The 19,400-nt window shown below is 33.6% G+C and overlaps 2 protein-coding genes across 2 annotated transcripts; one reads left to right on the top strand and one right to left on the bottom strand.

Annotated features, from left to right (window-relative positions):
• Positions 1-15,499: 15,499 nt before the first annotated feature.
• PG986_004276 (short-chain dehydrogenase) lies at positions 15,500-16,686 on the bottom strand (the record flags this gene model as incomplete). The annotated part of the gene is made up of 2 exons (XM_066840498.1): positions 15,500-16,088; positions 16,202-16,686. The coding sequence occupies 2 exons, from the start codon at positions 16,684-16,686 to the stop codon at positions 15,500-15,502; spliced, it is 1,074 nt and encodes a 357-aa protein (XP_066703125.1).
• Positions 16,687-17,229: 543 nt separating this feature from the next.
• On the top strand, positions 17,230-19,147 carry PG986_004275 (uncharacterized protein; the record flags this gene model as incomplete). The annotated part of the gene is made up of 7 exons (XM_066840497.1): positions 17,230-17,433; positions 17,590-17,809; positions 17,880-17,936; positions 17,989-18,053; positions 18,164-18,555; positions 18,621-18,731; positions 18,799-19,147. 7 exons carry the CDS (start codon positions 17,230-17,232, stop codon positions 19,145-19,147), a joined length of 1,398 nt encoding a protein of 465 aa, XP_066703124.1.
• Between the last annotated feature and the right edge of the window lie 253 nt (positions 19,148-19,400).

Genomic DNA, 19,400 nt, shown 5'->3' with positions numbered 1-19,400 from the left:
TAATCTATAATTACCTTAATTAAGGAAGCGGTATTTTTTAATTTAAACCGCTACTCTTCGAAATAGCGAATAATAACTAATAACTCCTTATCGTAAATTTCGTAATTATATTCTATCGTAGAGTATTTCTTTAAATAAAATGCTACCGGCCGTAATATCCCTTTATCGTTATATTATAATAGCACTCCGATTAATATAAAATCGAATACGTCGGTCTTTAAAATAACCTCTTTATTTTAATCGAATGATATTAATACTGATACCTTTATAAATACCTTCTTTAATCCTTAAAAGGTATTTTTATAGTCTCGAATCTAATAAAAGGATACGCCTTTCTTTATTAAATTTATTATTAACGTAATAATCTTAAAGAAATCGCGGATAAACCTTCGATAAAAATTTTTAAACTTAATAAAGGTTTATATATCGATTAAATAGGCTAGCGTAGCTTAATTCTTAATTATTTTAATTTTCTCCGGATTTATCTAGATCCCTTCGGTGCTTACGATTATTTTTTAAAAATATTATCTCTTAAATAACGAATTTATATTTCTTTAACTTTATAAATAGCCTTAACTCTCTTAAAGCTTATAGGACTTTTCGGATATATTCGATATATTCCTTCCGCGTCCGGTTATAAATTAAGATATCGTTTAGGTACGCGATATAGAATTAATTTAAATAAGACTTTAAAGTATCGTTTATAAACCTTTAAAATGTTAACGATACGCCCGTTAAGCTAAACGGTATAATTAAGCTCTTAAATAAATCGAACCGTGTATAGAAAGCGATTAAGTACTCTTATCCTTACTTTATATATATAACGTTAAAGGCGGTAATAATATTTAACTTTATAAAATATTTTATCCCCTTTAAGTTATTTAACGATTCCTTAATTAAAGGTAACGGGTAATAATCTTTAACGGTAATATTATTTAACCCTCGATAATTAATATAAAATCGAAGGCCTTTATCGACCTTTTTAATAAATAGGATAAGGGACGCGGTAAGGGAAAAGCTAAGGCGTATAAATCCCTTCTATAGGTTTTTATTTAACTATTCCTTTAATGCGGTTAGCTCATTCCTCGATATTAAATATAATAATCTAAAGGGCGGAGTTTTCCCTTTTACGAATTAAATATAATAATTATAATCGCGATATAACGATAAATTTTTCGCCTCTTATAATAAGAATACGTTAATATAATTAAATAATTTAAAAGGGACGGTCGATATAAGTTTAAAGGGCTCCTCCTTCTTTAATAATTAATCGATTTCCTTTAATATAATTATAAATATACGGTAATTACGTCGTTAATATAGTTAATAAATACGGAGGGATACCTTTATAATATTTATATATTTCAATCCTTTAAGTTAAACGGGTAGGTTTATTAAGCGGTTCTTTAACGATATATTATATATCGCTTTAAATTTTACTAGACTCCTCGGTATATTATAGTATTTCCGGTAATAATCGCTATCGAAGGTAAAAGTATATCCGGAGAATTTAATCTTTAAGTTATATTTCTTTAATTAAAGTAAACCTAATATTATAAAGTAATACGCGAGTTAAATAACAAATAGCTTTACGATTTTAATATAATCTTCGATAATTAAATTAATAGTAATATAATAAATAACGGCGTTAAAGCTATAATTTAAGCTATTAAAGGTCGTTAGTTTAATAGGGTTTAATAATTTATTTAAGGGTAAATCGTGGTAGTCGGCTTAATCTTAATTTATAAACCCTATACCATTAACGTTAATATCGATTATAATATATATTAATTATAATCTTCTATTTAACTTTAAGGTAATAAATAGGATTAAAGAGTTTAAATATAGCCCGGCTTCTTTTTATACGGATTAGCTTTATATCGCGGCTTTAGAGATTTAAAGTATTTAATCTTAAAGGGTATATATAATATAAATCTAATAATGATTTATATTAAACTCGCTTCGTTTATTAAACTTTAAATGTTTAAAGTTAAGCTAAAAGACCGGGTAAGGAGATAGGTAATAGGATAGATAAGTTTTAACGGGGGAGCTAACGGTTTTAATAAACCGGAATTAAGATTAAAGATAAATATTAAATAGCGGGTAATTAAATATTAAATAACCTTTCTCGTTATAACGAAAGTATTCTTTTCGTTTATATTATTCGCTTTTATAAATATAATTAAAGTTTATAGGGTTACTTTTAAATATTAAAATAATAAGGGAGACCCGGGACGAAGGCGAGGATAGGTAGCGGATTAATTTAAATATAGGCGGGGTACGGGTAATATTAAATAGAATCGAGTTAAGGGTATAAATAAATTGTTTTTTTATAGTTTATTATTTATATTAATAGAAGCGATTATGTAAGGATTATAAATGCTTAGCGTATTAGATATATTTTTAAGTAGGCGCGGGATTATAGAATAATATATCTTATAATTCTTATAATATATTTTAGAATAATAGCGGTTAAAGGGCTTTAAAGGGTATTTCTTTTTTAAATATAAAGTATTAAAACTCCACGTAATATATATTAAAATCTTAATTCATTTAGCGGTATTAATATAATCGATTATAAGCGTTTTAAATTCGGTTAAGGTCATTAAAAGCGATCTCAATATATTTTAAAAGGTTAACGTAATTAAGGAAATCGAGGACACCTTTATAAATATAAGGTAAGATTAAATCGTAAGCTTAGCTTTTTAAGCGGCCGGTTATATATATTAAACGAGATATAAAGGTTAAGAAGCGGTCTTCGTTTTAAGTTATTTTACTATATATTTAAATAAAGAAGCGATAAAGGTTTTAATAGGATTTATCGAACTTTATTAAATTAAGAAATTTCTTACTTTTAATAAAAGATCCGGGACGGCGGGTAATAGATAGTATATACGATCTCGATACTAAGCCTATAAATAAATTAATACTAGCGAGGGTAACGGAAGTAAGTATAAAGGCATTTAAAGTAAAGGTAATTAAAGGAATAATTATAATAAGGATAATAGCGGAAAGGATTAATGCTTTCTTTATATATAATTATTTAATAAACTTATCCTTTAAGGATAATTTATTTTAATAGGTTTTCTCCTAATAAACTATAATAATTTATTCTTAAGTAAATCGAACCTATATATCCACGAGTTAAGTTTATATATTTATAAATTAGGATTTCGTTAAATTTAATTTAATCTTTAACCCGTTAATATAATTATAGAGATTAAGGTTATATCGAAATTAAACCTCTAAGTTAAACGCGATTATATCCTTAAATATATTAAAGGTATAGGCGTTTATAAAAACGTCGAGTCGGGTAATTATTACGATAAAGGTCGCGATATTTATAAGGAGGAGTTACGTAATATTACAAGTAATAATTAAATATTAAAATAAATAAAGTAATATTAATTTTATTATTATAATCTTTTAAATATCGATAATTATATAACGAGGACGTAATTTAAAAAACTATAAAATAAAGGATTAAAAGTAAAGGCTTTCGGGAAAGGGCGCTCTCCGAGCGTCCGTGCGTAGCGCTAAGTATAATAGTCGGTCCGTTAGGGGCCGAGGGTTTATCTTAATATTTAAAGCCGTAACATTAAAGGTTAAACAGCGTCTAAGGGTCGTAGGTATTAGCTGTCCCCGGACGGGATAGGTTAAGTATAGGTATTTAAAAATATATATTTAACTTATTAATTACCTCGTTCGGGTTATAAGATATTAAATTAAATATATTAAATCTAGATTTAATATTAACTTTCGTAAAAATAACGAAATATATAGCTTTAAACGCGATAAAAAACTTAAGCTTTATAATATAATTTATTAAAGCTTTAATAAATAGCTCGATTTCCTTTAAATAAATACGCTTTAAAGGTAAATAAAGTACTATATTAAAAGGTTAAAGTAAATATAATAAATAGGGAGGTATATTAATTATAATAATATCGTTATCCTAATAATATACCTCGAATTTAATCGAAATATAGCTCTTATAACTATCGAGAATTAAAAGGTAATAACGACCTTTCGTTCATAATTTAATATATTTATCGAAATACTTAATCTAGTTTAAGCCTATCTTATTATCAGTTTATCTATTAAAAATCGATTTAATTACTTAATCGCTTAATAAGCTACTCTTACGCGATTAATTTATAAAGTAATATTAGCTTTAAACGATTAAAAAGGCGGAATATATTAACTTTATAAATTAATATATTTAATCGCCGTCGACTATTCTTAATTATTAAACTAAACCGACTTCGCTTTCTTATATCGATTAACGCGTATTATAACGAGGGTTAACTCGATTATACTTATTATAAAGTTAGTTTTATTAAAATTTTATATATCTTCGTTTAAAATACTGTATTTAATCTTTATATTCGCGATTAATTTAAACTAGCCGGAAATAACGTTTAAATCCTTATAAATAGCCCTCTAATAATTATATCGATAATTTATTTTAATTTTAAGGTTTAAATTATAGTTAATAAATTACTTAACTTAATACTTATTAGCGCATTTACCGCCGCGCGATATAGTAAAGAGATTAGCTATATTTTTTATATTAACGATTTTAAGAGATATCCCGCGAGTATTTAAATTAATTATATATTTATAAAACACCTCCTTTTTATTTATATTTAATTTATACCGTGAATATCGGATATCGTATCGTAGGGTTCGGCTATAGATTCGATAACGTAAAGTAATTTTAAGAGTAACATGGTGCGTTAACCTATGCGCTGGTTAGTATAGAGACCCCACACTAGCCCCACCACCTTGTTATTAAAACCGATCTGCCACATCGGCCCTAGCTCGATTTTCTCTTTCTTTTTCTCTTTATCGTAAATTCTATTTATTTCAAGACTTATTTACAGCCTCGTCTTATAAAGATTTAATTGCGTGACTATTTATAACCGCCCCTTTTATCGTTTAATAGTATAATATTTTATTTAATTATTCGAATTAATTAATACTACTCTTACCGCTTTATAATAAAGAGTAAATATTAATTAATTAACGTTAAACCTCTTAATACCCGACAATTTACCTTAATATAAATACGCTATAACGCGTAACGAGAATAACCGCGCCTTTTAGGTAAAAGTTAAGCGATATATATATTTTAATTAAAGCGCCTTTGTAAAGCTTATTAGCGAACTTAAAGAATTTAATAAAAAGTTAACTCGCCTTTCTTATTAATCCTTAGATTAATATAGCTTATTAATTAACTTAAAAGTCGAATAAATATAAACCGTTTAGAATAACCCCGATAACGTAAGAAACGAACAGGGTTTTTATACCTTCGCCGACTTCGAATAACTATAGAAAAAGGCTTAATCCTTATAATATAATATTATAATTAATAACCTAAACGGCGACGACCTTTAAGCTCGGTTAAACGCCTTATTTAATTAATATACCCGCGACGGTAATAAAGCTACCTTTCCTTTCACCTTATAAATTAAGATCGAAAAAGCTAAGTAATCTTTTAAAAGCGGACTTATCACCTTTAACGAGTTTAAAAAAATATATAATAATCCGAATAAGTTATTTTAAGAAATACGCTTTATATTTTTATTAAATTATATTTATATAGTATAAGTATTCGACCTTTACGTTAAAGCCCGCCGGGTAAATTCTTAGTTAAAGTTAATCGTTACCTAGGTTAAATATTTAACTTCGTTCCCTCTTTCCGATTATTACGATATTTATAAAGGTAAGAACCTAATAGAAGAATAGCTTAAAATTAACGGATTAAACGGTAAACTCGATTCGTTAAAAATTACCTTAAAGAAATTAATTAAGGCTTATAATGAGACCGTTACTGCCCGGGAATAAGTAGAGGTAATTATAGACGACTTAATTACTGACCTTATAAAGGCTAATATCGAGTCGGCGAATCGATTAAAGTAATTATATAATGCTTAAGCCGCCGTTACTCGATTAATTATAAATAAATATAATAGTACTCCTTTTACGATTATTAGCGATAAAGGTATTTACTATAAAAAAAGTCGTAAAGTTAAGGTCGATAACTTTTATAGTAATAAGGATAAAGATAAAGTTCTTTTTAAGGTTTAATTTTATTAAGTTAAAGATATATAAATTAAGAATATTAATTATTTCTTTTCCGATAGTTAAATGTTTAACGCTATTCGTAACTACGTAAAAAGCGATACTACTTATAAGCTCTTGTTTTTCCTCCGGGATTATTACTTTAATCGTATTATTACTATTAACGAGCTCCTCGATCACCTTTAAGAGCGATATTTTAATTATACCTCTCGCGAAAAGATAAAGAAGGAGTATAATTAGCTAGAGATAACTTCTTTAGCCGGCTATTAAAAGTTCTTTTCCGATTTCGTTAAATTAGCCGGAGAAAAGGAATTCCCCCGTGTTTTTTAAAAAGAGAGCTTTTATAATAAACTTATATTCCGTATTATAATTACTATCGTTACGATATATTTTAACGAAACTATTAACTTTAATGCTTACGTTAAGTACTATAAATAAATAGTTTAAAGCTTCGTAAATACGGATAAAAAAAAGCGATCCGATAAGCCCTCCTCCTCGTAAACGGGTAAGAATAATTCCTATAATAAGAACGATAAGGTTAATACTTTTAAGACCCTTACCTCTATTAAGCTTACCCCGCAAGCAGGCATCTCTTCGACTAAAACCTACCCTTCTCCTATTACCGTTAAAGAGATTTAAAAGCTAGTAAAAGAAGGATAATACTTTAACTGTCACTAGATTAGCTATTAAAAGATTAACTACCCCTTAGAGTAGTATAATACCGAAGGATATAAGCCTATTAATATTAACAAGATTTATCGGAAATACGGAGGAGCGTCGCTTAATCTCCTCTTTAATAACTATAAACTTAATTAAGCCCTCGTTAAGCTAAAGGGATTAAAAAATTAATCCTAGGGAATAAGGACTCCCTCTTAAAATAAGTATTAATTATTGTTAAAAATAATTTAATAACGATACTATTCGATTTTTTATAGAAACTAATTAAAGGACTTTTTTTAACCTTTAAATATATTATAGGTAGTAATAGATTATCGTTATTTATTACCGTAATACTCGTTAATATAAGAGTATCCGGTTATTTATTTATAAACGTAAACTTCGCGGGTAAAGTAATTAAATAATTAAATATAAGGCGAGTAACCGCTTTTTAACTCTACGAGATTAAAGGTTTTAACGGTAAACCTTTTTAGCTCTTTAACGTAATAATGTTCGTTAACCTATAAATCTATTATCGAAGTACCGGGTTAGTTCTTTTTTTAAAAATTAATATAAGATATAACCTTATTATTAAACGGAAATAATTTAAAGAATATAACGTTATTATTCGCCCGACGACTCGTTATTTAAACTACCTTAATAATTAAAACCCTATTAAAAATATAGATATACCGGTGGACGAGGTAGGTATATTATTATAATATTTAAGCTATTAAAAAAATACGAATATTAGGAATAAGGCTTTAAAAGCTTAAATTAAAAAGGATAAACGGGAACGAGACGGCCAACTCTCTTAATTAAGAGCCCGCTTTACGTAAGGGGAAGGTACGCGGTTACTTAGTATTCTTAGTCCCCTCGCTATAAAGAAAGAAATTTAAATCCCGAAAATCCGTCTGCGTATTATTTACCGGCTGGATAAAAAAGTAATTAAGATATAATATAATTTTAATAATAAGTTACGGGAATTAAAGTAATTTAATAATAATTATAAATAGACGTTAAAACGTACACTTTATTACGATTAAAAGGATAAACGCGGACTTTATTACCTTACCCGCGACGCTATAGGTTAATACCGTTAACGAGCGCCCGATATAGTAATTTTAAACGCCTTAAGCTTTTATTAGAGTATAAAAAAGGACGACTCGTATTAAATCTATAAAGTTACCCTTTATTAAATCGATAAGTTTATCTAAAAAAAGGAGACCTTTCGAGATAACTCTTTACTTAAGAACGAAGATAAGCTACGCCGAAAAGTAAAAGAAATAGTATTTAAAGTATATAAGGACTTTTACTATATATTTAATAAAGCACAGTCCGATAAATTAGCTAAACATTACGGATTAATAGACTATAAGATTGAACTAACGGACGGTATAAAACTAAACGACCTAAGCTATAGCTCACTCTATAAAATATCCCTAGAAAAGCTTACCGTAACTTAAAAGTATATTTCGGAGAATCTCTAAAAAGGCTTTATTATATTAAACGACGCCCCTTAAGCGGCTCCGGTACTTATAGCCCTTAAAGGTAACGGCGGACTTTATTTTTACGTGGACTTCTAAAAATTAAACGTTATTATATAAAAGGACCGATATTTATTATTATTAATCGAGGAGACCCTCGATAGGATAGCTAAGGTAAAAATTTATATTAAGATTAATATCCGGCAGGCCTTTTATAAGGTCCGCTTAAGGGAGGAAGACGAAAATTTAACGATTTTTCGAACTCGATACGGAGCGTATAAATATAAAGTCCTCTTATTCGAGTTAATTAACGGACTTTTCACCTTTTAAAGGTTTATTAACGACCTATTATAGGAATATCTCGATAACTTCTATTATACTTATATCGACGATATCTTTATTTATTTTAAAGATCCTCTTTAATATAAAGAGTATATAAAAAAGGTTCTCTAAAAACTATTAAAAGCCGGCCTTTAAGCCGACCTTAAGAAATACGAATTTAACGTAATAAAAACTAAATACCTCGGTTTTATTATTAGGACTAATAATATCACCGTGAACCTTAATAAAATCTTTACGGTAAAGGATTAATCCCTGCTAACGAACGTAAAAGTAATATAATCGTTCCTCGGATTCTATAATTTCTATCGTAAATTCGTTAAAGATTATAATGGGATCGTTAAACCGCTAACGATATTAATGAAATCGAATTAATTATAAGTCTAGGGAATCGAGTAATAAGCTACCTTTAATAAACTAAAGAACGCCCTACTACAGGTATTAATCCTTTTATACTTCGATCACGAGAAGGAGATAAAGCTCGAAATCGATTTATCCGACTATATTATCGCTAGTGTCCTTTCCTAAAAATAGGATGATAAGGAATAGTATTTAGTTAGGTATTTCTCGGAATCCCTTTAAAGATTAAAGTTTAATTACTTTATTTACGATAAGGAGTTATTTATTATAATTTAAGGTTTATATTATTAACGCGTGGAGTTAATCGGGCTTTAATATTTTAAACTATTTATTATTATTATTAACTATCGCGCGCTCGAATATTTTAATATTAAATAGTATTTTAACTTTTAATAAATCCGTTAAACCGAGATCTTAGCTTAATATAACTTTATTATCATTTATCGGCCCGGAAAAGATAACACCGTCGCGGACGCGTTATTTCGAAAGGCGGAGAAACTAAAGACCTTTAAAGTTAAAAAGGAGAACGAAGGATATTAAGTTATCTTTAAATACTTAAGCCCGCTATTAAAATCTAGCTTTAAAGCCGCCAATATTAAAGTTATATTATTAAAGAATAATATCCCGCCCCTCGACTTATTAAGGATATCTTTTTTAAATACCCTATTCGATATTAATCGATAATCGGAAAACTTTAAGGTTTTACGCGAGAAAGCGCGTATAGGTTATAAGGATTTTATATTAATTAATAGATTATTACTTTATAAAGGAAAACTAGCGGTTTTATTAAAAAATAATTTTTAAATAAGGATTATCGAAGATATTTATTATTGAATAACGATTACTTATTTAGGAATAATTAAGACTAGGAAGCTAATTTCTTAAGGCTATTAATAGCTAGGATTAATAAACGATTATAACGTATTCATTATTAATTATATATATAAGCTAGCTAAGATCCTACGTATAAAGATATTAAGGAAACTTTAACTACTTTCGATATTTAATTAATCGTAGTAGGATATAATAGTAAACTTTAAGGTTATAAATTCTTTAAATAAAAAAACGGGCTATAATATAATAATAACGGTCGTTAACCGCTTAATGAAACGTAATTAAACCTCCCTTTATAATAAGAACGTAGACGCGAAAAAGGCCGCTTAGCTTTATTATTAAAGGCCGTTTTAAGTGTTTAAATTACTACGAACCGTAGTTAGCGATAAAGGTATTTAGTTCACGGCCTCTTTTATAAAAGAGATCTACTAGATATTAAGCATTAAATAAATATTCACCTCCACGGTACATTACAATATAACCGGTTAAGTAAAAATTATAAATAAGTATATAGACTAGCGATTATAATTATTCTTAACCTATTACTAAAATAACTAAGTTAATACGTTACCCACTTTAAATTACGCTTAGGTTACGATCTCGTATAACTCCTTTAAAGGAATATCCCCCTTTAAGGTAAAACGGGGTTTTAAGCCTTAGAGTTATTTCGATTAAGAGAAGAGAACTTAAAATTTAAAAGGATTTCCTCTTAATAAAAAATTAAATCGAACCTAAGCTTAATAGAATATATAAATTATTAAAAAGTATATTAAAACCGCGTAACGGGTGATATTAACCTTTTAAAAGAAGATAAAGGAGTAAGTAAATAAATACCGAAAAAAACCGGATTTCGATATAAGCGACCGGGTTTATATTAAAAGGATCGCCGGCTTAGGAACGGATTAACCCGGCGATAAATTAGCTTTCTTTTATACTCGATAGTTTTTTCGTATCCTATCTCGCGATAATTATACTTACGAACTAAATATTTTTAACTTATAAAGAAATAAGATTTACTATATTAATCGATTCTTTAAAAATTTTAATAACCCGCTGCCCGAATAAGCTCCGGGGTACTCGGTTAATAAGATCGTAAACCTTAACGAACTTAAAAGCTCGAAGCATAAAATATTTAGAATTAAAATATCCCGAACTTATTACTATAAGTTATAATATAAAGCGGATTAAATTAATTAGGAGAATAACGATACTTAGTACCCGGCTTTTAACTTTAAGAATGCTCCGGATAAATTAAAAGATTTCTATCGCTAAAACCTCGATAAAGCCGGCCCTTCGATATAATTAACGTAATAAAAACTCGCGGCTAAAAAGGACCGCTTCGATAAAAATTATTTAAACGACGAGTTATTAATATTAAAAGAAATCCGTCGATTAGCGAAGTAAAGAGTTAAATAGATTATAATAAAAAATCCCTATTTTAACTAGAAAGTACTTTCGTTTAAATCCCCTTTAGAGCCGTTAAGGCGCTGTCTTTTTACGAGGGGGGTAGTAATATAGTGCGTTAACTTATGCGTTAGTTAGTGTAGAGACCCTATACTAGCCCCACCACCTTATTATTAAAACCGATCTGCCGCATCGGCCTTAGCTCGATTTTCTCTTTCTTTTCCTCTTCGTCGTAAATTCCATTTATTTTAGGACTTATTTACAGCCTCGCCTTATAAAGACTTAATTACGTGACTTTAAGAACGTTATATACTTTTATAATATCTCTTTTATTTAATAAATTTAAGGGCTTTCGTGTCGCTTAAATAATTAAACAGATCCGGTCTTTTTAAATTAAATTAAATATTATAATTATAAAGTTATTACGCGTTAAAGTTTAATAAAAGTCGAGAAGTAATAAGGGTGAAATATTTAATAATACGGGCCACTTAATAGTAAACCACGTTAATAGATAAATTAATTAATTAATATATACTATATTTTAAGGTTTATTTTAGCTTATATATATTATAATAAAGTTACCTTTATTATTAACTCGATTTATATTAATTTCTATTACTTTATTAATACCCTTTTTTAGCTTTTTCCTTAGCCTTCCTTTTTTAACGTCCTTTTAAACCTCCTTAATATTTACTATATAAATAAAGCCCTTATTAAGGTCTTTATTAACCTTCCTCTTCTTTTAAACCTTTATTTTCTTTAGATTTACTTTTAAACCGGCCTTTTCCTATTTTAACCGGCCGATTTAAGCCGTTAAATTATTAATACTCTTATCGAGCTTTTTTTATAATAACCTTTTAATTAAATTACCGGTAGTAACCTTTATATTAAGTATTATAATCTTTAAATCTTTAACTTACCGGTTATTTTTAAGTATTTCGATCCTTTTAGCCTTCGGTTTAATTAATTAACACGTATCCTCGGTAGCGATAGCTTTATCGATAGCTTATATTATATTAATGTAATAAAGTTTATTATTTATCGATTTATTAATATTAAAAGGGTAAATATTAATTACTACTTATTTATTAATAATAACTTTAAAGGTAAAGATTACTTTACGTGCTTTAATTTAAACTCGAAGGAAGTCCCTTTTTTTAACGTAGTTATTATTAATAATAGCGTATATTAAATCGAGCTCCCTTTAAAACCTCCTTTTTAAAACTTTAAAATAGTTAATATTTAAGGGTTAAAGTATAACGTGGTTTACCACTACGCGACGCATATTACTTAGCGACGCACCTTTTCTATTTCTCGACCTTTTTATATAAATTAATTTAATTACAACGCTTAAAATTAATTAAAACTACTCGCTATTCGATTCTTCGCTTAATTTTATATCTTTTTTATATATTTACATATTATAACTTATTTCGCCGTAAATATTATAACGCTTTTTACCGATCGTTTTCCGTTTCGACGAACCCTTATTTTTATTTTTATCGGGCGCTAAACGCTTTTTTTTACCTTTTTATTTTATAACTACTAAGATTTTTTAATAGTAAAAACTTTTTTAAGCTAAATTCGCGACTTTTTAACTCTTCGGCGCTTAAAAAGTGCTAAATTAGCCTCCTTTAATATATATATTTTATTACGTATAAAGGTTATTTTATAGGCTATTTTAATTATACCCTTCGTTATTTAATTTATCGTATTTAAAATCGGCGTCGAAAAGCTTCCTTAATAGGTAAACACCCTCTTTTTAATATAAATAAAGTGTTTAATTATTTATTAAGGGTTAAATAACGTTTAAAGGTCGTAGGTATTAACCGTTTTTAAACGGGATAGGTTAAGTATAAGCGTTTAAAAACGTACATTTAGTTTATTAATTACCTCGTTAAGGTTATAAAGTATTAAACTAAATGCGCTAAATCTAGATTTAATATTAATTTCCGTAAAAACAGTAAAATACGCGGCTTTAAAAGCGATAAAGAACTCGAGCTTAATAATATAGTTTATAAAAGCCTTAATAAATAGCTCGATTTCTTTCGAATAAGCACGTTTTAAAAGCGAATAAAGTATTATATCGAAAAGTTAAAATAAGTGCGATAAATAGGGAGGTATATTAATAATAATAATATCGTTATCCTAATAATATACTTCGAATTTAGCCGAAATATAACTTTCATAGCCGTCGAGAATTAAAAGGCGGTAGCGATTTTTCGTTTACGATTTAATATATTTATCGAAGTGCTTAATTTAATTTAAGCTTATTTCGTTATTAGTTTAACTATTAAAAATCGGCTTAATTACTTAATTACCCGGTAAATCGGTTTCGCGGGACTAGTTTACGAGGTAATATTAACCTTAAATAATTAAAAACGGCGGAATATATTAACCCTACGAATTAATATACTTAATTACCGTTATTTATTCCTAATTATTAAGCTGGACCGATTTCGCTTTTTTACGCTGCTCGGCGCGTATTACGACGAGTATTAACCCGATTATGTTTATTATAAAGCCGGTTTCGTCGAAATTTTAAATATTTTCGTCGACGATCCCGTATTTCGCCTTTATATTTATAATTAACGTAAACTAAGTAGAAATAACTTTAAAATCCTTATAAAAAACTTTTTAATAATTATACCGACGATTTATTTTAGTTTTTAAGTCCGGGTTACGGTTAATAAAGCGCCTAACCTAGTGCTTACCGACGCGGTCGCCGCCGCGCGACGCGGTAAAAAAATTAGCTATATTTTTTATACTAGCGAAATCGGGAGGTATCCTTTAAATATTTAAATTAATTATATATTTACGAAGTACTTCCTTTTTAATTAAATTTATTTTATATCGTTTCGGTCGGATTTCGCGTTTTAAAGTTCGGCCGTAAATTCGATGGCGTAAAATTAATTCGGGTATATTATAAACTTTTACTGCTACTTTTTAGCTTATTTAATTCGATCCGTTTTGTGTCGTTTAAATTACTAAAACTATCCGATTTTCTTAGGATTAATTAGGCATTATAGTTATGGAGGTATTACGCGTTAAAGTTTAATTATATTAGAATTAAATTAAGGTGCGTCGCCAAGTAATATACATCGCGTAGTAGTAAACCACGTTATAAAAATTATATAATAATAAATAAAGGAATTATACCTTAACCTTTAACGCCGTTAATATAAAGTTATTATTAATATAACTTTTATATTTATTTAAAATTAAGAGCCTCTATTAATTAAAGTTATTAAGTTTAATTAAAAAGATAAAGATCTTTTTTAATTATTTTAAAGCTATAAGATTAAAAGTCTATCTTTTTAATAACGCTTTAAAAGCTTAATCTTTATATTCGTAATTAACTTTATCCTCTTTTAAAAAGAATTATTATTATTAAATCGATTAACCTTTAAATATAATTAAAGGCGATAAGATATTATTAATAATATTAATATACTTTAAAATAATTATTTATTTACAATTAATTAAATCGTTCTATATTAAACTTTAATAAGTAATAAGGTTAATTATTATAATACCTTCCCTTATAATTATTATAATTCCTACTTTATTAGCGTTAAATTTAAATCGAGGGGATATATTTACGATAGTAATAATATTAAATCGATTAAAAAACCTTTATATAGCCCCGTTTAATATATATACGAAACATTAAAAATTTATCGCTTTAATACGTACGGTTTTAAAAACCGAATAATATCTTAGAAAATAGTATACTTATCGCTTATTAATAAAGTAATTAACCCCTTTTATAAGGAGAATACGTTAAGTATATATATAAAAGAGTCGGTACGTAAGTACGTAGCTTAAGCTAGCTTAAAAAAGGTTTATTTAATTAAAAAGTCTCTTTAATAAAAGTAAATAATTATAAAGCTTTATATTTCTCTTTTTTATTAAAGTTTTCCTTAATTTAATTACGAAAGGTACCTTTATTAACGTTATAATCTTTAACTATATAATTAATACTTTTATCGATTAATATAATTTAAACTACTTACGTAATACGTACTTCTTTAATTATATTAATAATAGTAAAAAAGGGAAAAAAAAGAAGAGATTAATTTATTTTAATTAGGAAACGAGTGAAATTTAACCCCTTTATATACTATTATTATTACTTAAAGGCTCTAGAATTATCTGAAATTAGGAGGGGTCAGTGAGGGGGGGGGTCAGCCAGAGGGGGTTGCATCTTATTGCCGCTGTTGATCTCCTCAAGCATCTATAGACATACCAGTGCCAAGAGGTGGGTTGGCGATTCGAAGATGTAGTTCCATGCACACTATTTGCCCCCCCCTAGAGAAACTCCAATGCTCTCATTCCAAGTCATGGAGAATCGTTTCCGCTTTCCGCAAGCCCGTAAGGCGTACCGTCTCTGTCCAGATCAACTGCCGCTTTCCCTCGTCCTTCGCCTCAACACTCGTCTCCGCCAGCTCGGCCCCGTCAAAGTACAAGGCGCGGGGGAGCTGTCCTGACCCCGTTCCCGGACCCAAATCCGCGTCCAGCGCGGCCCGCAGCACGTGCGTCGCCGACGTTTCGGGCGACCGGATCGGCCCGCCCGGCATCAACCACGCGCCGAGCGGCAGGAGGACCTGGAAGATGACGAGGCGCACGATCCAAGGCGCGTGCCGCTGGAGCCCCGTACTCATATAGCCCGGATCGACAGCCAAAACGCAGACGCGGCTGAGGATCGGGTCCGCGGCCAGGCGGTGCTGCAGCTCGTGCACCATTGTCATGGCGCACAGCTTGGCGGCCGCGTAGCGGCGGTAGCCGGCGCGCCAGAGCGGGTCGGACGCGGAGCCCCAAGTACCGTTGGCTAAGGCTTCGAAGCTGGCTTGGTCCGGGATCAGGGTCTCGTCGACTGGGAGGACGGGCCTGATTGTGATGTTGAGCTTGCTTTGGGGGCTATATTGGGACAGGGGGAATTTGGGGTTACCAAGTTAACGTCTCTCATACACATATATCTGAGCGTGAACATGCAAGGAAAGATGATGGAAGGCGGTAGGGGAAGCATTTACTCATGAGCATCGGACCCAACCACTACGATCCGGCCGCACGCCTTGTCCATACTCTCCAGCAAAAGGAGCGCGAGCAGCCAATGGCCGAGGTAGTTGACGGTAAAACTATGATCGAGCCCATCGGTCCCGAGGGTCTGTCCGTGGAGGTTCTGGTACCCAGCGTTGAGGATGAGCGCACGGATGGGTGGGAGCTCGCCGGCGGCCACGCGGGCGCTGACGGCCTTGGCCGTCTGCCGGACACTGTCGAGCTCCGTCAGATCCAGCGAGAGTATTTCGTGCCGGTGGCGGTCGGTGGTAGAAGGGCAGTTTGCCAAAGTGGAACGCAGCGCAGGTGCGGCGGCCGCGTCGCGGACGGCGTAGAGCCCATAGTAGTTGGCCAAGCTGCTGCTGTTGGCTGGCGGGGAAGCAGCCAACTGTTTGACGATGGCGTTGCCTAGCCCGCCGTTCGCGCCAGTGAGGAATACCGTCCCCCTCGGAGCATCCATCCTACCCAGCCGGGAGCCTGCGAGTGCGGTGAGATTCTCTACGCTCCGCGCCAAGAAAGCTGTCGATAGATAACCTTTGATCAATTTTTCGTGGGTTGCAAACTTTCATGAGGGGAGCCAACCTCCAAAAATAGCAACCATTGGGGCAGGCCTTAAAGACCCCTTCTATGCGGCGCCATCAAAGGTACACAGCGCGTCACTCACTGATGCGAGTCCCGCATCTGACGGCAAGCCCAACGAATGGATTCGCAGCTAAGCAAGAGGTGGCGTTGCGTAGCACCCCCAAGGGCAGCCAAGTTTGGAACGCCCGTCAGCTCGATAATATGCAGTAAGAGTCACAGTGTCAACGACCCGCACCTCTTATTTCCCACATATCAGGCTTATGTCACGTCATCAGACGGGTGACACTGCGGCTATATATAGCGTGCAGGTCAATCGATTGGGGCTTCCTTTTGCGACCCCCGACCCTCTTGGCTGGGGCTTAGCGACGCACGTTGGCGGCGGGATGGGCGACGGGGAGGCTGCACCATTTCTGACGGAGCCATGTATGGATGCGACGCTGACATGGGAGGTGGGGGTAGCAAGCCTGGCGAATCAGAGCTATCGCCACTATGGATTTTATCCGTGGTCAGCACGTTTACTGGCAATGATCGCCGCGCCGTGCTGGGGCGGCAAACTGGCAACCATCGCCTGCACCAACGGGACGGCTCGATGTCTTTAGAGGACAAGAATGGGCCATTCCACGCAGTATTCCCACTGCCCACATGGTCCGTCATAAATCGGCAATAACATCTTACACAGACTTGCCATAAGCCGTGACCACCGGGCTTCCAGTCTTGCACTTATCGTGACGCCATCTTAGCAATCGTGCCTGTCTACACCTCTTATTCTGCGGTTTTCCAGGACCCGACTAAACACCCTACCCCGACCATGTCTGCCCCCGAGGGTGTCGACCTCTGTGCCGTCCCAGTAGGAACGGCGCCGGATGGGACCTTTGATTTGGTCCATGGCGATTCCCTGGAGACAGCAAGCATCACGGTCTGTGTCTTGCTTACCGTTTTGGCGTTGTTTTTCGCAGGGCCTAGAATCTACGTCAACCGCCGGCAGCTTCTGATTGCGGATTGTTAGTACTCATATTAGCCCCTCTACCTCCTTATGGCATCCTGGTTCTGAACTGATATTTCGTACTGCAGATTTCACTATCCTCGCTGTGGTGTTTAGTATCGCGTACTGCATACTGATTGCCATCGGTAATATTGCATGGGCCGCCGTCAATAAAACATGCCACTAACTCCCTTGTAGCGTCTCGTTATTACCGACACGACTGGAACCTCCCTGCCTGCTGGTTCGATGCGGGATTTGTGAAAGTGCGTACTTTGGGTATATGCGTGATTAGCCATGAAGCACCTCGACAGAAGGCTTGGTAGCTGCTGGTTTGCCCGTGACTGCTAACGAAGACATACAACACTAGATCCAGTTCTGCCTCGTCTTCTTCTCCGGCTTCGTGCAATTCTTCCCCCGCGCCGCCATCTTCCTACTGTACCGGCAGCTTTTCCAAGTCCACAACAGCCGGGTCCGCATCCCCATCTGGATCGGCCTCGTCTTCACCTTCCTGACCAACTTCCCCAACATCCCCATCTCGCTCGCCGTCGAGGCCCCTCACCCGGGTGAGACGTGGGAGCAGGTGCTGGTGCGTCTGAGCGCGCCCGCCACGGGCCACGACTTCCGCCTCTGGGGGCCCATCCAGGGCGCTGCGTCTGTGGCGCTCGATATCTTCGCCTTTGTGCTGCCGTTACCCATTATCGCGCGACTTAATCTCACCAAGCGGAAGAAGATGCAGATTTTGCTGCTATTCTCGACGGCTTTCCTGTAAGTAGAAATGCCACCCCTGGTCTGAGAAGACATATTGGTATCGACGCTGACTGGTTGGGCAGAGCCATCGTGGCGAGCATCGTCGCCCTCGTTTACAAGGTCGAGTTACTGATAATCGAGAACCGCAACGAGGGAGACCAGAACTTCCTTCTGGGCCCGGTCAACATCTGCATGTAAGCTCCCCCCCTTTTGGTCTCAAGTCGGCTGGGTGGGATGGACTGATGGTAACCCCTGTTCCAGTGACGCGGAAGCCAACATTGCCATCGTTGTCGGGTCGATGCCCGCTTTTTCCAATTTCATGAAGCTGCACGTGCTCGAGTCCAGAGCCTTCCAGACGTTGCGGTCCACACTTGGTGTCGGCAGCTCGTCGGAAAAGGGTTCAGGCGAAAGAGGCCCCGTTCGTCCTCTGCATGGCACGATCGGCTCACCAGCCGGTCCCAAGCGGAAGCCGGCGTACCATGAGCTCACGGATTCCAACATACTGAACTCGAGGTATACCGTTGACGTTGAGAACAACAGCGAGGCTCAGGCAGTTCAGCCGGGGCACATTCTTAGGACCATGGATGTGAGGCAGGAATCGCGAGAGTAGACACTGGGCGTGCTGACGTCTTCATTTTGTGTCCACTGGTCTAGCTACTATGTCAAGCTTAGGTAGTGTTTATGATTTATTCATTCCCGTCTGACGTTGGATAAGTGTCAAGCGTCCATTTGCAAGGACTCCGTGGCTGTATTGTACATATAACCAAGCCTGGAATAGTATAAGTATGACGACTTCTCCCTCTCCAATAGTTACAGCAGTAGCTACCAAATTCAAGTCTCATAACCTTCGTTCCTACAATCAG

Source organism: Apiospora aurea (genome assembly GCF_038362705.1).
Source record: "Apiospora aurea strain CBS 24483 chromosome Unknown utg000003l_segment0_segment0, whole genome shotgun sequence".
In the NCBI taxonomy this organism is placed as follows: domain Eukaryota; kingdom Fungi; phylum Ascomycota; class Sordariomycetes; order Amphisphaeriales; family Apiosporaceae; genus Apiospora; species Apiospora aurea.
Note: the sequence above shows the minus strand (reverse complement) of the source record. Positions and strands in the feature narration are given on the sequence as shown.